Consider the following 23,606-nt stretch of genomic DNA (forward strand, 5'->3'; position numbering starts at 1 on the left):
GGGTTTTTAGGTTTTGTTGCGTGACCCAGAATCTAATGATACTGATGCAGCTCACTGTATATGATGTATTTTTGTTTTGTTTTGCAGTGCCATAGCCTCAATACTGAGAGCCTGGTTAGACCAATGCTCGGAAGATTTCCAAGAGCCACCTCATTTCCTTTGTTTGCAGAAACTGCTGGATTATCTGACCAGGATCATGCCAGGCTCGGACCCGGAAAGAAGGGCACAGCAACTCTTGGAGCAGTTTCAGAAGCAAGAAGTAGTAAATAACAGTAAGGATATTCCGCAAACATTTTAACAGCCAATTTTTATAAGGAAGCAGATTATATCATTGGACTGTTTCGGCATTTGTTATGCTGTGCTATCACTTGGAATAAGTAGGGGGGTGGTGGAAAGGAAAAGTGGCTTGTAAACTTTTAATTTAGTGTGCTTAGTCAACCAGTTTTCTGATTTTGCTCTGTAGGAATGCGAGGAGCCAAACGCTTCTGCCAAATTCCCTAACGTTTAAAATGCTGCTTTGAGATGATTATCAGCTTAAGTGCAGCTTGCAGGTTTTCAAAATAAATTCACCATTGCTCTGATTTTTCACTTTTAAAATTGTTCGCTCCCCGTGATCCAGCAGGGATTTTTCTATTATTACTTTCCTTTGCTCCTGTCATGACAAAAGGAAGTGTCTGGGATTGTTTTTTCCTATTTGAATGGTCTGGTGCTGACATCCGAGGACAAAAGGAAAATTTACGTTAGCAGGTCAAAATGCCACTGGAACAATGGTGAACAGTAGTGACACTGGAATGTTGCTTGCAGTGTCAGGACTGATAAATAGCCTTTCCCCTTCCCCCCAAGACAGAACGTTTCCTATGGGCATAATTAGCATAGCTAGAAAGCCATTGGAACTTGCCTGATGAACACAACCAAACGAACGTCCAGTTTTCACAGAGAAGCAGTAGGAAATGGATAGGAAATGATAGCACACACAATAAGGAATGAATGCTATAAACTTCAGGAATTCTTTCCCCTTTGAATATTATCTATCTGAATGTTGCAAAATGTACCAGTTATGCAATTAGTCATCCTTGGCACCAAATAAATGTACTTTTTTTTCCCAAAGGAAAAAATCTAAATAGTTCTTCTCATCCGAAATTTCAAAATCTCCTAGGGTTGTTAATTTGTATCTAATGAACCCATATATCAAACGAAGGAAGTCTAAATGCTGAGAACTATAATTAGCTGTTTACAGAATAAAAAGTTCCCACAGAATTTCCTAGGCACAGCAGATATTCTAGGGTATAGAAGTCTTGTCTCTTAATTTCTCACTGAAAAAAATGGAACATTATTTCAGCTGAATCTAAGATGTTTTTAGTGAGATCTTCTTCACATTAAAAAAAAGTTTAAATGTACATACAAGTTTTACAGAAAAAAATACAGGAATTGCTGTCACTTGTGTAATATCTAACAGCAGTGGTCATCTCAGGAACCAGATTCTATAGAACAAGTACAATTTCTTTCCCTATTAATAATGCTTTCTAAAACTTCAGAAATGTTTACCAGTTTAGGCAGTCTGGATAAAATAGAGGCTGCATTTTAAATGAAATTGGTTCTCTGAGATGAGGGAAATCTCCACAGTTTTGGATTTTGAATCACGATTGCACCAGTGGAGAAGGTTCTGAGATTCTGTACTTTTGATACAACATGCATATCAGCTATTTAGAGGAAGAAAGAAATCAATTTCCCCTGGCCCCGAGGAGACCTCTTGCAGAAGCCTGAATAACTTTTTGGATCTTACCCAGTGGTGGGTTTCAAATATGTGAACAACCAGTTCTCTGTGTGGATGCCGCTTCCGGAAGTCCCTTCTGGGCCTGGGCAACAAAAAATTAGCTACCGTAGTCAATTTTCACAATACTTTATATCCTGACAGGTGAGATTCATGATATATTTGCAATTGAAGAAGAAACAGAGATCAGTAGATCAGAAGAATTTTCTTCTTTCCCAGAAGACCTTGTAGCGGAACAGTTAACTTACATGGATGCTGTAAGTATAAACAGATGTATACTTATGTAAGCCTAAATAGAGATTATAATTCTGAAGTGTTTGCTTTATGTATTCCTTAAATTTTTATTTAGCTTTCCAACCATATGGTATCCAAGACAGTGAACAGTCAAATATAAACCAACAATCAAAATATAAAAACAAGTTGATGAAACATCAGAAAACTAATGTATACAATTTTAGTTGATGCAAACAGCTGATTAACCATATGTGACATTTTGATTCCTCTTTGGAAAATGTGCTGGGTTTATTTCTATTGTTTTTCTTACCTGAGGTAAAATTGCCCTTTATTTACACTAATGGCATGGCAAAGTGAGTTGTTAAATTGCTTCATCAGTTTTCCTGGTAGGCTCACTGAATGAAGAAATTATTAATTATTAATCAGATTTATATAACCACCCATCTTATCAAAAGCAACTCTGGGAGGCGCGCAACAATCAAATGAAAACAACACATGTAAAAACTACAAGTATAAAACATAGGAATCTGTATTAATGCTTATCATAAAACCAAAGGCAAAGGGGGGATAAAAATGATCACTTTAACAATGGAGCCATTTAAGTAATTTCTGGTTGTTCAAATTTCTTTCATTTGGGAAATTTGCACATCCAACTTCTGTAACTTTTCTTAATCAGTCTTCTCTAAGATGATGCAGTTATTATGTACCTGTTTTAAAACTTGGAATCAATTTATAACATCCATTTTTTTTCAAAAGCAAACAACATTTGATTAAAATACATAATACTTGGGGGAGGGGCTTTATCTTGCTTTTTTTCTTTCCGTTCCCCCCTTTTTTCTTTTCCTCGTTAGCTTGCGTTTTAAAATTTTTAAACTTTCTCTTTTTTTAAGATTAAATGTTTTGATTATAAACTAAATATTTTTAAAAGATACTTAAAAGATACTTGAAAGAAATTTTCTTAAAAGATACTTTTATAACAGCATTTGATAAAAAATAACTAAATTACAGTAGAAGATTGCTGATTTTTTTATATTGCAAAATATTGCAAAGCTGAAGGCAAATAGTGAACCAGTTAAATGACTCCTTAGACATAGATCATTCTCTCTAAAGATTGATTAAAGCAAGTTTGTTTATGTAATATGTTTATCTGAACTAATTGTCATATGTTACTAATTGCTGATTGCTCACCAGTCCATTTTGTTGTGCTAGATGTTTTTCTGCAATTGGAAACTGATAAAAATGTTCAAAAGAATTGCAGAACTTTGCATGAAAGTTTAAATGGATAGGGTTTGATTCAGTTCAAGGCAATCCATGAACTGAATTTTCAAATACAGTACATAGGCAAGCCATGATCTGAACCTGTTTTTGTTTTGCTTTTTTCCCCCTCATTTGACTTTTTTGTTACAGTGACGTTCAGATGTAGAATGATAACCTTAATGATGTTTTGTTAGTTCAGACTTTGTGACAGGCTACATTTAGTGCAAGTCTTTGTTTGCAAAATCATTTTAAATCCTTTTATTACTCTGGTTATTTGATTAACTGTAAGACAGTCTGTTAATTACAGTAAATTCACAGACTAATTATGTTTTACAGTCTGTAAAACTTAATTAAGCTCATATAACTATAATCTAGAAGAGCGTTCAGATTAAGTTTATATATTTTATTTCCAAATATTATATTTCAAAGAACATTCTGTTTTCAAATAATATAGACCAAGCAGTATTTGCTTATTATTCATGGTTAAAAAGCCTCATGTCTCACATACATATCTGTTGACCTGTTCTAAATCATGTCAAACATAATTAAATGCACTATTAAATGCACACATTTAACACTTTGCAGGTAGATCAGAATTCAAGGTTGTACATCTCTTTTACATTTATCAACAAAATAAAACTCACAAAATAAAACTCTCATAAGACTGTTGTCAGTCTTAGCTATCAGTGACTTACAGTATCTCAGGTTAAGTAGAGCCAGCTAAAACATTACTGTGTTTATGAAATCAGAATATTTCTTTATGAAAATTGATTGCCAGAAGTTCAGTTAAACAGGCTGAATTCTCACTATTTGTCTGATATTTTTTAAATCAGTTTGAACCTTTTTTCTGTAGGGCTAATAGATGGAATGGAATAATAAAAGATATTCAACTGTTAAATTATTCCTAAACCAAATTGCCAAATATTGGACTTGACTATTCAATTCCAGGCAGGCAATTATTGTAGAATATTTAAAAAGCATTGACTCACCACTCATTCCTCATAACAGCCTTATAAATTTTAATAAAATTAAACAAACAACAAATATTTCTCAGCAATATAATAGTCTGGATGAAATTAGCTAAAGGAATGCATGCATACATACATAAAAAATATGTGAAGTAATTCTTCAAATCCATGGTTTTAAAGTTGTTCATTGATATGAAAATATATGAACCAATCATAAAGCCCAACAATGCACATGTATTTCTTTCCATTTTATGCAATGTAATAAAACACTATTAATGTTGCAGGAAGAGTTGTACCACATAAAATAACACACGAGTTGCAAAAGAACAAACCATGGATTTGCATTGGTAGATTTATGTCTACGCTTTTTGCTGGGTTTGCTGTACAATTCCCAAGCAATTGCTCCATGTGGAAGTTATAGTTACAAGAAATAAAGGATTGAGTAACCGCTAGTGCTGACACTCTATGTTTTAGACTCATTTTCTTTTCAGACTCTGCTCTGTTATATTTGCTGCATTCTGGTATTTGATTATTCACAAACTAGAACCGTGGCAGATTTATACTGTTGCAAAGATGTTTTTGTTGCATCTCTGAGTCATTCCTCTGAGGTTATTTGTTGAAAAATGGAGAGGGAGAACTCTTCCTTTTGAAAACTGTAAAAGTAAACGTTGGAAAAGTTTAAACTGACTCTTGTATTATCTCATGATATTTTTGTTTGCTTATGCTGTTCTTGCATATAAGCATATACCCAATAAATATTACCACTACTACTAAAAAAGTCTATTGCTGTCTATGAGATTCAAGGGAAAAAAAGTTGTGCCTGTTGTCAGAAAGGTTGGAATGACTACCATGTTGGGTATTTCAACACAATACTCTAGTAGAAATAAAGACAACTGGTCTTATAGCCTTGACATGATATTTTATGTGTTGTTCCAGACACTGTTTAAAAGAGTGGTGCCACACCACTGTTTGGGCTGCATCTGGTCTCGGAGAGATAAGAAAGAAAATAAACACTTAGCTCCCACCATCAGAGCCACCATTGCACAGTTCAATGCAGTCACCAAATGCGTCATCAGGATAATTTTGAATGGCAAGGAGCTGAAAACCCATCAACGCGCCAAGATCATAGAGAAGTGGATCAATATTGCCCATGTAAAGACTCATTTTGTTCCATTTGTCTTTTGTACAAATGCTGGATTGTATGTGTTTGTGTGTGTCCATTATAGCATGCATGAATATCAGGGTTCATCTAATCCCTATCTTGAGTGTTTTTTTCTTCCCCGAATAATATGGATAACAGGTAGACTAGCTTTGGGCATAACATATCAGATGACCTTGGAAGTGCAATAGAACAGAGTCAATTTTTCCTGGATGGTAGAAAGGCTTTGACATTTGTTAATCAATTTAGTTTGGGAAGTAATTCCAAACCTTTCCAGTCCCATTTCTTTCTGATTGCATTTGTTTGTTTGTTCATTTGTTTGTTTATTATTGCTGCTATCCAAAGTGACTCTGAGCGGCTTATAAAGTGTTTTATAATTTGAATACTGGCATTTCATGGGATAACAATATTTTGTGTATATTACATTTAGTTATTTTCACTCTGATTATGCAGACTAACATGTTTCAGTTGTGATAAATGGAAACTATAATATTAATTTAATGATCAAAAGATGAAGAAAGCAAAAACACAGTAACCCAACTCTAGAAGATGTTTTCACAGCCAGAAAAACCAACACATTTTTTTTAAAAGAATTGGCCAATGCTTATGCAGTTGACAGATTCTTTTAAAAAAAAAAAATCAGAGTAACAATGCTCCTAAAAGAGTAACTGAGTCATGTGTAACCCTTCTCTGTTCCATTTTCACTCCCTTTATAGGAATGTAGGATTCTTAAGAATTTCTCCTCTTTGAGAGCCATCGTTTCAGCACTTCAGTCCAATTCCATCTATCGGTTAAAGAAAAGCTGGGCATGTGTTGCAAAGTAAGATCAATTTCCCACCTATTTTTGGACAGTTGCTAGTCATGACACCATATAAGCATTTTTAGCCTTTGGGACTTCAAGTCATGGAAATCTGTAATTTAAAATTCCTATAGAGTTGATGATGGGCTGATGCAGATGGGAGAAAAAATTGAAGGCAGCTAATAATCAGCAATAACAAGACTTTTAATTTCTGACTAGCAGAAATGTCTCTAAGGATGCCTAATTTAGCTATTGATGTTACTATTTTTCTACAGTTCTTCAATTACAAAATTATCTAAATTCTCTCCAAGTCCTCATACCAAGGAAACAAAAAAAAAGTTAGGAAATCCATTAACAGTGAGAACAAGTGTGGTGTAGTGGTTAAGGTGTATGACTCACACAGGGGGAATCTATCCTCGGCCAAGGAATCTCTTTTGGCCAATCATATTCTCTTAGCCTACTCTACTTCACATAACTGTGGTGAGGAAAAGAAGCAGTTACTCTGCTTTAAACTTCTGAACAAAAAGTGGAGTATAAATGCCTGCATTTCAGAGAACCTAGAAGCTTAGGGGACGGATTGGGTTGTTACATCAGAAAAATTATTAAGAGAGTACAATGAACTTCTTGTTTAACATTATGGTTAGAATAATAGTCTTCTTGCTTGGACGGTGACCTAAAAGAAAAGATGTAGTTGGGGATTTGCCTGGATTCTAAAACGAAAAAATCTCCTTACAAGACGATACCATCATCACAGCCTCATTTTAATCAATGGAGCAAATTATCATTAGCTTATTTTAGGAAGACTGAAAACTTTAAAATCATTCCATTTTATTTTGTACAGAGACAAAATGTTGATGTTTGAAGAACTGTCAGAAATTTTCTCAGATCATGACAACTATTTGACAAGTCGGGAGCTGCTAATGAGGGTGAGAAGCAACAGATATTTCAATGATAGTGTAATATATTACAACTACAGGGTTCAATTTTGGCTAAATAACTTCCAATATATACTATTAACTTGTGAATAGATATGCTGGTAGAAGTACTTTAAATAACAAAGATTATCTTAAATCTTGAGTAAGCAGTTCTCTATATGTGAATATAGGTATATGTTTAATTCAGTGGTCCAATTTATGAATGGAAAATAAAAATTTCGTGTATTAGCAGAAACGTCAAAGCAGGCAACTGCTGATATAAGATGCTACAAGTCCTATTTTGGTTTTACTGAATGGCCAGTCTGAGAATTGTCCTTCTTGGCTTATCAGATCTAGTACGAAGAGACTGCCCATTTGAGTCCAGAAGGTCATAAATGCCTCATTGAGAGAGAGCAAAAGAAAGAAAGAAAGAAGTCTCAGCCTCTTGGAAATAAATTGTGATCAGGCTACTCCTAAAGATGCCAGATTTGGATTTGGAAGATAAAAACAGCTATAAGCTAATGCCAATATTCCTTTCCTAGATAAGGGCTTTGAGTGAGTAGTGACTAATCAGCTGCAGATTTTCTTGTATAAAACTGATTTTTCAGATCTATTTTAATCCACTCTCAGATCTGGTTATGAATTATCTTGGTTATCAGATGTATCTATTAGATGAACTGGGCCAAGAAAAAGACAGGCAGAGCGTGTCTCTATTGTTCCTCATGGACTTAAAAGCAGGTGGCTTTCATTGTGCATGCATTTAAAAAATAAATGGGGTTTAGATTAGCTATGCAAAATGCAATATTTTGAGAGAAGATTCCACTTGATTCGAAATTGAACCAGACTGCTAATACTGAAAACCTAAAGGTCATTTGGTTGATTTTCAAAATATTTTGTTAGAGAAAGCTGGCAAGGATTGAGATGAATGTGGTGTGAGATAACTCATCCCATAGGAAATTATCTGAATATTCTGTGCTCTTCCAGTGAGACAGAGATAAAAGACGATAACTGTGAAAAGTCATTAAACTATTCAAAGGTAGTTACAGGAAAAAAATTACATATAAAATGAACAAAAAGTGGTACAAATGTACAATATACATGACTCTAATCTATTCCCTGAAAAGCCAAAGACAATGTAAACTGAATTATTAATGGGGAGAAAATATCCCAACTGCGGAAAAATAAGTGAAATGATTGCAAATGGAGTTTTATTTATTTATTTTGTTTATGACTGTATAGATCTCTTTAGTCAACTGAATTTAAATGCAACCACCAAAACCAAAGTAACAATAATGATGTACAACAAGAAATAATTCAACATATAATTAAAGTACTGCAGTTGGCCACAATAAAAATAATAATGTTCTTGGCGTCCAGAGCTTAACAATAGTCAAGTCTTGAAGGCTTTCTGGAACAGCCTTTTAAAAGAGCATGAGAGTTGGGATTATTCTTGTCTTGAAAGGAATGGAGCCCCTACAGAGAAAGTTCACTTTTGGACACTTCCATTTGAACCTCCTGAATGGTTGGGATCTTCATCAGGCATTCTCTGTACCAACAGATTGTGTGGGCAATATCTATATGGGATGGGTAGTCTTGAAGATGCCCAGGACTTTATAGCTGATAATCAGGACCTTATACATTACATTTGGAATGTATAATAGTTAATACCGCACCTGTAGCAGCTGTGTTACTAGCAATATTGAGATTCACTGATGACCATACAATTGAACTATTGTACATAGTCCATGCAGGAGATGTCAAGGGTATGAGTGGCCAATGTCAGCAACTCTGAGAAAAATAAGGCTAAAATGGATGTACCAGCCAAAGCTGAGCAAATCTTCATGATCATGACCTTCACCTGGAACAGGAAGTGTAATTCCAAGAAGTGTGGCCTGTTCACTTCAGCAAAGCACAAAAATGTTTATATTTCCAAAATCAGCAAGCTTCTGAATAAATAAGCACTCCCAACTTTCTAGAGTTGAAATTATGTATGTTACCTCCCATCTACAGTACATCTTGATAGTCTCCACATAAATGCTTGTTTGCATCCTCTGTTCAACCCGTGGTGGAGATGTACAGTTGAATATCATCCACAGGCTGACATTGCATGACAATATTTATCTATGTTGTAGGTCATTAAGCATCAAGTTGATAAAAGGGTAAAACTTCTATGAATTAATACTGAGTTGTATCTGAGATTTCAAGATGTAGAAATTATTGAAATACTTGGAGCAATAATCACAGGACAATGAAGTTCTATCTATGTACAGTATTTATAGAATATTACCTTGATTGTCTAGAGGAGTCATCTTTAATTTTAGAAAATGCTGTTTCTAAAAATACAGAGATTTACTGTAAGAGAAGGTCAGCAGGCTATCTAATTTTCTTAGGAAGTTTGGGGGTTATTTAAATGTATGAAATGGATTGGAGGAGACATGAAATTTTCAGGAGGATGACAGCATCATTAAGTTAAATAGCAATGTAATGGAAGCCCATAAAAAGTGAGGTCATTTCTTTAACATACTTATTAAAATGAAGAAAAAAGTAAAGATAAAAACTGAGAAAATCAATTAAAGAAATAAGAACAAATTACTGACTTTTTTTCATCATCATGCACCTGAGAACAAGTTGTACAAAAAATTGTGCAGAAAAACAAGTTAAAACATGGCAGTAAGTTAATTTTAATCTGTTTCAGAGGACCAAGTCATATTGTGAAATATGGCTCCTGAAATCATAATGTTACTGGTAAAGTGATCCCTAAGGCTCAAGTTGTTGGAACACAGAAACATTTTCATTTCCTGATTGTCTCCTTGTTAGTAAGCAAACCAAAAATATTAGTCATATCGTAATGTAAGTGAATAAGAAAAAAACCCAGAGCATTATATAATGGAAAGGAAAAGATTAATAATAGTTTGAAATAAGTTGGAAACAAACTCAGAATAACAAGATATTAATTGTCCAGAAGCAGTAAGGTTGTGATCCAGATATGCCTAATTCAGAGAAAACTGGAAATGGACAAATACTTGACTTGGCTCAGAGGCATTTTGCAAGTTGACTTGCATTTTGGAGCAACCATTCCTCACTGTCAGGAAACTCCTGAAACATTTCTGTGTGAGCTTTTTATTATCTTTTTGGTTGTAAGATGAGTCACATATCTTTTCAGCTTAAGAGAGAAGGACGTAGCATTCAGTTAGCATAGGAAATGTTTGCGAGCCTGTTCTATGGCCTTTTCCATTCATTGTCCTTTTATTTTCATCACAGGAAGGAACATCTAAATTTGCAAATTTGGACAGCAATGTAAAAGAAAACCAGAAGAGAACCCAGAGGCGGCTCCAACTGCAAAAAGATATGGTAATTCTTTATTTTTCATTTTTCTCATGAGATGCTCCTCTTTGAAAAAATACAGAAACAGTCATAGCAAAGATAACTATTTTAAGATACCTAGATGCAAACAAAATGGTTACGTTCAACTTGAATTAAGTTCAAATAAAACCAGGAAATCACAAATTCTCACCATGGGAACAAGTACGTTCAACCAAATCTTGAACCTTTTTTTTTCATGGCTTTGTGAAGAAAAATACGATCAAAAGATAATAATGAACTAATACATTAGGTTACTAATGGTGGAGGAGTTTCTTAGACCAGAATTTTTGAGACACACACTTGTAATTTCTCATAGAATAATAGTTGATCCATTTTGTTTGAATAATGCCTTAGATACTTCAACAATCAGATTTGTGTGAAGAAAATTTGAAGTTGAAATTGCAGCTGAAGTAAACTTCTTCCCTTGAGTTTCATTCCTTAAATTTAACAATAATACTTTTTTACGATTTTATAAGATTTTTTCCCCCTGTTCTTTGGGGACTATTAAATGACATATTTAAATCTAGTTTGTATATTATTTTCTACTTTCAAAAAATTGCTTGTTTTCCCGTGTTACTTTTTTTTTTTATTGAAATTTTTTTAAATTTTACAAAAACAAATCCCCTTCCCATACCCCCCCCACCCTACCTCACCCCCCCCCTTCCCAACCTCCCAAACCCTCCCCTGGACTTCCCAGAGCTGAGTACAGGCTTAATTAAAAAAAAAAAAAAAAACCTTAAAACACTTTTAAAACCTAAACAAGTTTAAATACAATCATCATTCTATATAAACTCCCTCCAAAAACACAAATTTAAACATTACTTTCTTTGAATATCTATATCTATAGTGTAAAATCTAATTTCTCCCTCTTTCTTTATCCTAAAACAAAAAATAAACATATAAACCTTTGTTATACCATTAAAACTAAATACTCTTAAAAAACTTAAAGTAAATACATATTTCCTTCAATCTTCATAATCTTCTCTCCTATCCAAAAAGAAAAAAACTTAAAAAACTTATAAGTCCTAAACAAATCTAAGCACATTTAATTAAACAAATTATTTTCTCTTAAAAATATTAATAATAATATTTAAAAACTAGAAATACTTTTAAATCCTAAACAAATCTAAATACAATCATCATTCTGTATAAACTCCCTCCAAGAACACAAATTTAAACATTACTTTCTTTCCTAAACAAGTCTAAACATTTAATTAAACAAATTATTTTCTCTTAAAAATATTAATAATATTTAAAAACCAAATTTAAGCATACTTAAAACTTAAACAAGTTGTACTCCCTTCAAAACACGAATTTAAACATTACTTAAAATTTAAAACATTAGAATCCCCTCACTAAAATGAACAAATTATAATCCCTTCAAAACACAAATTTAAACAATATTATCATTAAAGATTCAAAACTTAAAACAACAAAATTCCCTTATACGCCTATCCATAATAAACACATTAAACATTTCAATCTTCACCAATAACCAATTCCATCCGTAAGAAACTGCATCCTTATCAGTCTCAATTATATTAGTATTATTAATTATTCACATTCCAGTTTTTTCCATTCTCCATTCTTCCATTTCCATTCTCCATTCTTGTATCGAACTCGTAAGAAATGCTGCAAGTTCTGCCTTAGGAGACTGCTCCAAAATTCCTGAATCTCCCATCGACTCCGAAGCCAATACAGGTAAGGGTTCCTTAAATTCCTCCTTATGTTGATCTTTACAATTGTAAGTTGTACAAGTTATCCTCTGACCATTCCTCTCTTGTTGATGCCCCTCAAACTGAGATTTCCCAATTTCCATTTCAGGCAGCAATTCCACCCTTAAAGATTGCTCCAAAGACTTTGTAGGTCTAACATCTCCCAGAGATTCAGAGACCACTGAATATGAAACTTCCTTAACCTTCTTCTGTTGCTGCTTTTTTTTGGAATTGTATGCTACACAAGTTGTCTTCTGCTCCTCAATCTGGACTTGTTGAGACCTAATAGATGGCGATACACATACCCCCAGGACCAAAGTATAAAAATCTTTTGCTTGAGAAACAGTATTAAGTCTATGACATGTCCCCAGGTAGTTCACCACCATTCCAGTCGGAACATCCCATCTGAATAGAATTTTTCTCTTTTAAAGTTCATTTGCTAGAAAAGCAAACTCCTTTCTTCTTCTTAAAATTTTAGATGGGATCTCCTTAAAAATTATAACATCTTGTGAAGCAATTTGAAATCTCTTCTTATAATAGGCTTGCACAATTTCATTGCGTAAGATCTTTTACCAAAGTAAATTACCACATCTCTTGGCAGATTCTTCTGTGCTGCCACCACAGAGTTAACCCTAAATAATTTTTCAATTTCACTAAGTATTCCCTCTTTTTCTTTATTCAAAATCAATGCAAAATCCTTTGCAACCATCTCTTTCAGATCTCCTTGCAAAGACTCTCCCAGGCCTCTAATTCTTAAGGCATATTCCATTTGTCCATATTGAAGCATAAGAATCTCATTTTCCATTTCTTTTTCCATACTTTCAATTTTCCCCTCCATTATGTCCACTTTTTCAGCTACCTCTTCCACATGGGAGTTCACCTTTTCAAGAACAGAAGCAACTCCTTCTAAAGCCAAAACAAAATCTTGTCTCAAGATCTTATTATTTTCCTCTAAAATCTTTTTCATTTCTGCCCTAATTTGAATTATAACATCTCCCATCATGTCTTGCAAATCCTTCATAGTTATTAGCTGACCCCCGGAAGAGGGTGAAACTGTTGATTTAGAAGCTGTAGAAATCCCTGGACGCTTTGGAGCCATCTTAAAAAAAAACCTTTAGTCCTTCTTAAAAAATTATAAAAATTCCTTCAAAAATCATAACTCCCTCCAAAGAAGGTCATTATAATAAAAAGAAAAAAGGGGGAAAAAAAGGAAGAGAAAAAGAATTAAAAAAAAGCTTTAATCCTTCTTAAAAATTGCAAAAAATTAAACAGAAAAAAGTCCTTCAAAAAAGGATCATTACAATAAAAAGAAGGGAGTTCAAAAAAAAAGGGGGGGGGAATTAAATAGAAAAAGTCCGTTCCCAAAAAAAATACTTAGAGATACCAAAAACAACCATTCCAATCATAAGAAAATAAAAAGGGAAAGGGAAAGAAAAGAAAGAGAAACACCAAAAAGCCTGCCGGTCAGCATAGATTTGCCGATCACCATTTTACTTTCCCTTTCAACAAAGAAAGAAAAATAAAAAAAGAGAATAAAAATAGAAGCAAGTCTTAAAACTTAAAATCCAAATAAATCAAAGAAAGCAAAAACTAAATCCTCTACTCAGCTCTGTCCGTTTATAAAAAAACTCACCAGTTCTCTTTAAGCACGGAGGTGTTTGCAGCGGCTCGTTTTGTCCCTGAGGACAAAAACAGCTGGGAAGCGGAGACAAGTCTGAACTCCGTGGGAGCACTCCTTTCACTCCCCCCAAAAAAACTTGGGGGGTGCAAAAGAGGCTCTACCACTATTCAGACACTCTCTACCCCCTCCCTTTGCCCGGGAGGGGGATTTTGAACCGCTGAACAGCTGATGTCTGCTGTTCATAGCGGTTCTTACACTTACCCAGGAGAGACGGCTACAAAGTAGCCGCCATCGCGCGCGCAAAATCCACCGGAAGTCTTCCCGTGTTACTTTTATAAAACATTCTAAAAACAATTTAGAACGAGAAGACTTATTACAATTGCAATAATACATTACCAATTTGATTGTCATTTTTTCTTCCCCTATAAAAATAAGGTGACATAATTTTACAAGTGGCAAGCCATTTTATTTTTATGTATATACTATTCCCCCAAAGCAAATGACTTACAATAACAAACAATGTACTGTATAAGGGAAATAATATGCTGATATAAAGTATAAGGAGAAAGAAACAAGGAGAGGAGAAAAATAAAAAAGTTTCTTAATGAAATAGTGTGAGTAGCCTCAATAAATCTCTCAGGAGAGGCCATTCCACAATATTGTGTTCTATTGAAATAACTTCATTCATTTCCTGTTGGATCACATTTGATGGATGAATAGTTCTTACAGCTTAGCTCAACCAGCCAAAAAAGCAGCCACTGCTAGGCCAGAATCTGATTGCTCCTTCACGATAGACGGGTCGACATGGAAAAGTTCATGAATAAATAAATATACATAGTATAGTGTAGATAGAACTTAGTATAGATATCTGGACTATAGAGGGCTAAAGATCACTGAACCTCAGAGGAGTTTGAACTGGATCCAAAGTCAAAAAGCACTTAATGAATCAGAGCTAGGATGGTTAATCTCTTTGTGCTTTCATCCTGCACAGGGTGTAATGCAAGGCACCGTTCCTTATCTTGGTACTTTCTTAACGGATTTGACAATGCTTGATACAGCTCTCCAGGACTATGTGGAGGTAGGTTTGTAACACACACTCATGCATACTGTTAATAGTTTTGCCTTCAGTATATATTTGTAAAGCATCAACTCACTAGGCACAGACCAAACACAGGACTTTAATTAGGAAATGGAACAGTTATAAAACTGAGTTTACATTATTAGAATTCTCCCAATTTAAATTCTATGCCTTGAATTAGTAGTTTTGCACTGGTTTGTTCCCCTGGTAAAATGTGATCTATATGTTTAGGCTAACATTAGCAGAATTTCTTTACAAATTCCACATTTTCTTTGGAATAAGGTATATTTCGATTGTAATGTATGAAAGTACCAATCTCTTGATGAGGGACTTTTTTGTAGAACAGTGGTTCTCAACCTGTGGGTCGGGACCCCATTTGGGGTCAAATGACCATTTCACGGGGGTCGCCAAACCATGCTGTCCGCCATTTTTTTCCCTTTTCCCTAGCTGTCCTACTCCCTCTTATTGGTGGCCACACCCACTTGAGGGTCACCACAACATGGGGAACTGTATTATGGGGTCACGGCATTAGAAAGGTTGAGAATCACTGTTGTAGAAGAAAGAGTAACTATGTCTTCGTTCAATGGGAGACATTCAGAAAAAACACTTTTAACAAATAACATGCATAGGTAATTAATTGTGTCTGAAATAATCACTACGTTTTTTCAAATGTGTTCATTAGCAGAATGATATAAAATGTCATTCAAGCTATGAGCAGAAGAGACACACAAAAAGAGAAATTGGAAAGATGTTTCCATAAAATATTAAATAAGCATTGTGGAAGCAAGGAAATAAGTCATATGCCACATGAGGGATTTTTTTTGTAAAGTTTTATATTTATGGTATCTCAAGATTTTATAGATTACGAAGATATGCTGAAATGTCCTAATGCGGGAGTCTTCAAATTTGACCCTTTTATGACTTGTGGACTTCAACTCCCAAAATTCCTCAGCCAGGCATGCTGGCTGAGAAATTCTGGGAGTTGAAGTCCACATAAAAGGGCCAAGTTTGAAGACCTCTGTTGTAATGCATTAGGTTAGAGCTATCATCAGGAGCTGCTACTATGTTGGTGTGTCAAAAATTTCTGTTGATATTTTTGAATATAGTTCATAAGTGATGGACTGATCAGTTTGATTATTAAGTAGATTTACTAGGAATTATAACTAATAAATGAATTTTAAAATATGATGGTAGAGGACCCAAAAGGGTAAATACATGAACATTTGGAAACACTCAGCTTACTTTTTTTTGAAAGAACTGGATTGGTTCTGTTCAGTTTTTAATTCCGTTCTAGATCTTAACTGCAGCCTTTATCAACCAGATGCCCTTTAGCATCATGGCTGGTTTTGTATCTCCTGCAGAGTGAAACTGTATATGGGCTATGATTGTTCCATTGTGTTTGGATAAATTATGTTGTTTTTAGTTATGCTTTTAGTTTTTCATTTCATTCCTGTTTAGAGGTCTGACTATGAGGTTCAAATCAGACATAAGGGACTAAGGAATTTTTGAGGACACCAAGTTATGGAAGGCTGTCTTAGTGCTTACCTAGAAGCCCAGAATACTGTAGCTTATTCCATATCTTTCTTCAGAAACATTCACTTCTGCATCAGTCCAGCCCAATGCTGTGGTTATATTCTTCTTTTGGAACTATCTCAAGGGCTTTACTGGGTACTGAGGCCACCAGCTTTGAGAAAACAGCAGAACTCATTGCTACTGTTCCAGGCTTTGAAGAAGCATAACAGATCTTGTTTTATTCATGCTTTTAACTGTGTTTTAATGTTTGTGATTTTACTGGCTGATGGCACCACTCAAGAACATCCTCTCTATTTAATCAATTCAGTAAAAAATGGCAAAGAAGTTTGGGATCCAGTTTTTATGACAGTCCCCACAGGATAGCAGCAGGATTGCTGAATGCTCATTGCTTTCATGGGGAAATACACTTTGTAAGAATGTAAGGACCCACCCCACTTTGCATCTTAAGAAGACAGAACTCTTGGAATAATTCTTCCAACAGGAATCCTTTATTAAGAAGAAGTGGTTGCAGGCGTGCTAGACAGGACTTGGGGTCCAAGCTCTCCCATTCAAGGTTTTAAGGGGTTCCCCAGTAGTCCCACCCAATCACCCCCCCTTCCAGTGATAGTTTCAGGCATCACAATTCCACCCCTTTATTCCTTTCTTCCGTCTGGATGGAGACTTCAGATAAACTACATGAAAGGTAAATAGCCCCCTTTGTTATGGTAAGGTTCTTTGGTGCTAACTACATTCAAACATTCTTTGAGGTTGCAATAAACACATTCAGTTCCTTAGAAGTATACTGAAGGAAGTGAGGGCCATAAAGCCCCTTTGTTCTCTCCCTTCTCTCCCTCTTATGGCAGAATCCAGAGAAGGCAGAATTGGGGTTTTCTATGTTTGATAATTAAAGATGAAATATAATTGGATTCTGACAAAGAATCTGCTGTTTCAATAGATCAGGAATAGAGACCTACACTTGGGTGGCCAAGTAGATCAATTTTAATCACACAAGTGGGCAGAATTTTTGTTGTTCCTGGGCTCGAGTATATATTTTGGAGGTACAATGATTCTTCCTCTTCTTCTTCCTTCTCCTTCTTCTCTTCCACTGTTAAATTGATTAAGGATTTGCTACTACAGTTTGCATGTGCCTCCCAGCTCAATAGGTGGTGAAATAATGCTTTATAATAGTTCTGGACAGAAGGGACCTTGAGGCTGTAGAAAAGGGGATTTGTAACTCCATGGTTCAAGATATCCATACTTGCACTTGAGCAAGCTTTGCAACTTGTATACATTTGTAACTTGTGTAAATTGTGCCGCATAAAAAACTACAAACCCAAAACTAACTAATGTCTTCAAGTCAAAATTGTTCCCCCCAAATTCCCAGATCATCTGTGGGAAGGGAAGGATACCTGCAGCTGTAAAGAAAGCAGCTGGTTCAGGCTAATAGGCGTGTACATCAGCACTAGCATAATTAAATTATTAAAGTGTGAATGTATACATGTTTTCAAATTATTTAAGCGAGTTTGGCAGAGAGGTCACGATTGATTGCAGAGTGAGGTTTAAAAGCATCTTCATGGAATCAGTCTTGAAAGTGTTGGCCTTTTGGAAAATTTATTCCTTTGTAACCATTTTATTATCTCCATTAAAAATGCAGTTTTTGTAACTATACAATACATTTCTTTATTTTATTTTTATTCTTTTCGCAGGGAGGGCTAATAAATTTTGAGAAGAGAAGGCGGGTAAGCTTGCATTTTATTTCCACCATTCAGTCACATTTTAATGATCCCCAAAAACCTGAGGATTGATTTCTTGTTTTTAGAGAGAAACAGGAGACAGTATAGCTACAGAGCTTAACATTTTCAACCAGAATTGTAAAGCATATCCTAGGAGAAACAGACTATTGGAGTATTAAATATGATTCCTCTCAACTAAAATTTGACCAATTTGTCCTTTTCTTCATCCGGTTGGCTGCACAATTTGCCTTCACATAATATTGTATGTTGAGCACATCAGCTTAGATGCAGGAATGTTTCAAGATTACTTTTTGTAGGATTCTCCATAGCTTATCCCCAGAATATTGTGCTGTCACCTGAAATCTCACAAGACTTTCACATTCTCTCTGAAATCTCACAGAATCTTTAGCGAGAAATCCAAACCTTGTAAAAAAAATTACTCTTACGTAAGATTTCACCCATTCATTTTTTTAAAAAAGATGAAGATGGATAGATACCATCTAGGTAGGAAATTGCATGTTGTCATCACTGTAATTATGATAACCAATGTAAACATATTTTCAATCAATCTATCTAGGATATACCATTCATTTAAAATATAGATTTTAGAAAAATAAACTCGGTTTATTATAAAAACATTATGGGCAGTCACATGGATTCAAGTTTTTTTTTTTTAAAAAAAAAGATCAGTGTAGGGTTAACAGATTATGAAGGTTTTAATAGTCAATGAAAAATGTTAGAACATGTTTTTGCCCTTATGAAACTCCTCTAAAATGTAGCAGGGCATTGCCTCTGCTACTTCTTGCTGGCCTGTAGTAGATGAAAGGTAACACAAGTTCTTAGGCTTTCTGTGGCTGGATTGGCATTGGGCACAATCTGTCCTGCAAATCCAGAGATTTGTTGTGCAGAGCTAATAAGGAGGAGGCAAATAGGCTTTCTTTGCCTCTGGAAGGTAGAGATAATGGCTCTTTTTGCATCCAGCAAGTACAGAGTTAAAACCCATGATTACGCCCATATTGAAAATCATTTCTCCCTCTCTTTAACACAAGTATTAAGAGGGAGCTAGAGGCTTAGTACACTTGCAAAAGCTTGCCAGGTCTCCTGTTGTGGTATGTGGGCAAGTCTGTTTTGATTCCTGTGTGCTCCACCATTCACCCAACCTTCTAGACCAGGGGTAGGCAACCTTGGCTCTTTTATGACTCGTGGACTTCAAGTCCCAGAACCCCTGAGGAATTCTGGGAGTTGAAGTCCACGAGTCATAAAAGAGCCAAGGTTGCCTACCCCTGGTCTAGACCATCAAGCAAGGAACATCCTTTAGATTCATTAATTCATCTAAAAGTATAGAGGCTTTGCAGTGAGATTGCTACATGCATAAAGATGGAAAGATTTGAGACTACTCACCATGGAGGAATGGATGCAGATGATAGAACTTGCTGAGATGGACAAATTGACTTCTTTGATCAGAGAAAAGACATTATGTGTATTGGAACTGGACTGGAAAGCCCTCATAGATTTTTTGTATAAAACAGGATTTATACTTTTGATGTTTAGGAGGAAAAAAGACTATAGAAAAAATAAGACTTATGCTGTAACCATTGATTAAGAGATAAATTTATACTTATAACTGCTGTAAAGAAAATCAAACACAATTTTTTATACTTTCTGTCTTCTTTCTGCATTTGTGGCTTTGTCTTTCTTTCTTTTTTCTATATTAGTTTTGTAAGTTTTAAAAATTTTAATCAAATTATTTTTTTTTAAAAAGAAAGCACAGATGCTTAGTGCCATTCAGAACCATATTATATTATGCTTGTCAGTGAACTTGTCATGAGTTTTTCAACATCTCCAATTATCCCACGTCCTTCTGCTGCAATTGACTATGAGACAATCCATATTGACTGTGAGACAATCCAATTCCATTTTCCTCATTCAGATTCCCCCTCTTGTTCCATTATTTTTTCAGGAATTTGAAGTAATTGCTCAGATTAAACTCCTACAGTCTTCCTGTAATAGCTACTGCATGATGTCAAACAAAAAATTCATCCAGTGGTTCCAGAAACAGCGACAATTAACAGAGGAAGAAAGGTAAGATAAAATTTTGATTTGTAACAGGCAGAATTTTTTTTTTTGCATAATCCAGCTCTTTCCTTATTTCTCCCATCATCTGAGATAAAATAACAAAACTGTATTTTAAAATTATTGTGGAAAACACAAGACATTCAAGCAGCTTGGAAATGTATACAAGAAACGCACATGCTGCCTTCATAGAGAGGGATAAGTATGATCCTGTACTTGTGTGCAATGCATATAAATATGCGTGCGCACGCGCACACACACACACACACACACACACACACACACACACAGCAAAACTTTGATTACTTTGCTTGGACTGCCACCTTAAGTTTTTGGATCAAACCTGGAGAAGTTTAGAGTTCATCACATCATTAAGCAGTGAAGAATTCCAGGTGCAGTCTTAGAGAAGCTAATTCTAACTTGGGTGACGCTACCTGGGAACCTTGTAGCAATGTTATTATGAATTTAATATCCGAACATACTATAAACAATGCTGCAGGAAGCAGGAAACCAATCACCTACAAGATAGTATCCTTTGTTCCCTGTAAGATGTTGTTCTTAGCTTTATCTTTCTCCTAAGTCATTTTTGCTGCTCACCCAAGATCTGATAATTTCACCACCTAAAGCAGTCTGCCTTGATCGTTTTATCCCAGAGGAAGCTTTGAAATAATTTTTAGGTTTGGGAGAACCTCTACATAAAAATGATTATTTTGACAGTTATTTTTTTCCAAAAAATGCTAACATGTCACAAGACAATGAACTTTTAGTCTATCCAACCCATGTTTTGTAATGTTTACCATAACAGAAAAATGGCTGGCCAACAATTGAGTCATGGCACATAAAAGTTCCCACCACTGCAAGTGCTAATATTGTATAGAGCATAAAATTTAAAAATGCTATTTTTTTCAATCATGATCTCACACAGAACCTTAGTTGAGAAAGGCTGAGCTAAAGGTTTATTTTAAACCTTCTAGACTCTTCAGCATTCTTTTGTTAAAACTGAAATAATCAATCAAGGTTGTGTCTGTTAATAATTTCTGACTTTCGGCTTCTCCAAAAATAACCAGCCAGCATTCACAGCAATATGCAGCTATATATAACACATGAAGTTGTCTTTTTATATCAACTTCCTTTTCCAGTGACATTTTGAGTTTCACTAAGCAGGTGCAAAGCTTGTTTTTCTCTTTTCCTGATATTATCTTGTTTGGATTTTAATTGTGAGCATAAAAGGTTAAACTTCAGTATGCAGTATACATTTTATGGATTTTGTTTACAGACCTAACCCATTACAGAAAAGCCAACTGTGTACATGTCTTTGCTTCTGTGCACTGATGGTTCTCCCTCTTCTTAGTTCATGTTTAGAATATAAGGCCAGGGGTACATGTTACTTGAACATTTATTTGTTCCCACTCAGTTCTGGTACTCAGAATTTCATCTGCTCACGGGGTTAGAATACATTATATTAGAATATAGAATATATTGCATATACCTTGAAAACAATCCATCTTGGGTCATAGAGAAATGGGAGTGAGGAAGAAGAATAAAACCAAGAAGTATCCTAGTTTCTATATAACACAAAATATATCTTTGAAAGGAAGAAAACTGCAGTTATACTCAAAACCTATTGAATAACTTGTCTTTCAGTCTTGGCAATTTTAATACATGCTTGCTAAGGAATTCTGGGAGTTGAATATGTCTTCAAGTTGCCAGGGTTGAGAAAAACTGGAATAACTCCTAGTAACATAGCTACTTAATTTGAAGTAATGTCTATATTAGATATAAAGCCTTGTTCCAAAGTAAAAAACAAACAAACTCTAGATGTGGATTTAATTCAGTGATTTAATTTTATGGCAACAGTATTTTATATAGTTCTAATCAGAAGGTGGTCTCTAATCTTCCAGCTATGCCCTTTCCTGTGAGGTTGAAGCAGCCATTGACACAACCACCACGTCCCCCAAACCGCGGAAGAGCATGGTGAAACGACTGAGCCTGTGAGTTTGAGTAGGGGTGAAGGTTGGGAGCCACTCGGCCTGAAAAGTTGAGGGTTGTTCCCAAGAGAGAATATCTGCTCTCCCAGTTCATGGGACAACTTTGAAATCATACGCAAAACCCCCATTTATACCTGTGTAAATGAACTCCCACATTATTACTGCGGATCCTTGCTGAAAACGAAGGTGTTTGGAAGCATAGACATTTCAAAAGCTTCCTCCCTTGTTTTAGAGGCAGGTAAACAATTCATCCTATTTAAAATATAGGATATCTCTCTAAGCCTCAGAAGGGCTTATATCATGATACCCAAATGAAATTCACTGGCAAGTTATACTGCTCTAATCAGCTTCATTCTTCTATATCCAAGGGAATTAATAGTATAACTTCAAGAGTCATTAACTGAGGCAAACTATTTTTCACAGATTTAAACAAAGAAAAATGAGTGCGTATAATCAAACACTCTGCTAGAGTCTCCCTTACCTGCAATAAAGGCATAAATAATGCTTCCTTGACTATATATATATATCGCATAAAATTGGAAGTGTCTTGGCGATGTTTCGACGAAGTCCCATTTGTCATCTTCAGGCTGGTGCTTTCGGCTTCGCGCTTCTAGGAGCAGTGTGTGAGCGTAGCTGTTTCTTCCCTTTAACTGCCCGTGGGGGTATGAACTCATTGGGCAGGCAGTTAAAGGGAAGAAACAGCTACGATCACACGCTGCTCCTAGAAGCGCGAAGCCGAAAGCACCAGCCTGAAGATGACGAATGGGACTTCGTCGAAATGTCGCCAAGACACTTCCAATTTTATGCGGGAGAAAACCCGAATAACCAAAGATCTACATACAAACACCTGCGAAAACCTCAGAAAACATATATATATATATATATCCATATAGAGTTGTCCAAGCCAGCATGTAATTTTATTTAAAGGAATATATCCCAATCTCACTTCACTGTCATTGTTAGATGTTGAAGCAAAATGCCTTTTTTCTTTTCCCACCCCACCCACCCTATATTAACAATAAACAATCTGCCTTGCAATCTTCCTCACGGGAATTTAAATCAAATGTTGCAAATGAAAAATAATTTGAGAGGAGCCTCGATGCTATTTAGAATAACAAAGTTAATCTATATTAGAAAATTGATACAAGGTATATGTGGTTTTAATGAATTACTATAATTAAATAAACATAGAAAAAACTCAGAACTGCAACCACTGCACATATTTATTCATAATTCCCAAGGAAATTGATATAGCTATATAACTTTCATCAACTAGGGCTGCGATAATATATTGACTCCCCTGAACATAATTAGATACTCACCACCTGCTTTTTATTTTCTCAAGAATACAGAATAGGCACTCCCTTCTTATGACCCATCAAGACTCCCACTTTCTTTCAAGAGCACAGTAAAACTCCAAC

The 23,606-nt window shown here is 35.2% G+C and overlaps 1 protein-coding gene across 2 annotated transcripts in view; it reads left to right on the forward strand.

The window, feature by feature from the left end:
- Positions 1-23,606, forward strand: part of RGL1 (ral guanine nucleotide dissociation stimulator like 1) — a 114,819-nt gene that overhangs the window by 74,838 nt on the left and 16,375 nt on the right. For both annotated transcript variants that reach the window (XM_039357605.1, XM_039357604.1), the window contains exons 5-14: positions 88-272; positions 1,916-2,028; positions 5,167-5,382; positions 6,106-6,209; positions 7,030-7,114; positions 10,364-10,453; positions 14,793-14,879; positions 18,098-18,130; positions 20,085-20,206; positions 22,099-22,188. In XM_039357605.1, coding sequence (XP_039213539.1) covers positions 88-272; positions 1,916-2,028; positions 5,167-5,382; positions 6,106-6,209; positions 7,030-7,114; positions 10,364-10,453; positions 14,793-14,879; positions 18,098-18,130; positions 20,085-20,206; positions 22,099-22,188 — 1,125 coding nt within the window. The remainder of the gene's footprint in view (positions 1-87; positions 273-1,915; positions 2,029-5,166; positions 5,383-6,105; positions 6,210-7,029; positions 7,115-10,363; positions 10,454-14,792; positions 14,880-18,097; positions 18,131-20,084; positions 20,207-22,098; positions 22,189-23,606) is intronic.

This window comes from Crotalus tigris, unplaced genomic scaffold (assembly GCF_016545835.1).
Source record: "Crotalus tigris isolate CLP2741 ecotype Arizona unplaced genomic scaffold, ASM1654583v1 scf7180000018938.1368258, whole genome shotgun sequence".
Lineage (NCBI taxonomy): Eukaryota > Metazoa > Chordata > Lepidosauria > Squamata > Viperidae > Crotalus > Crotalus tigris.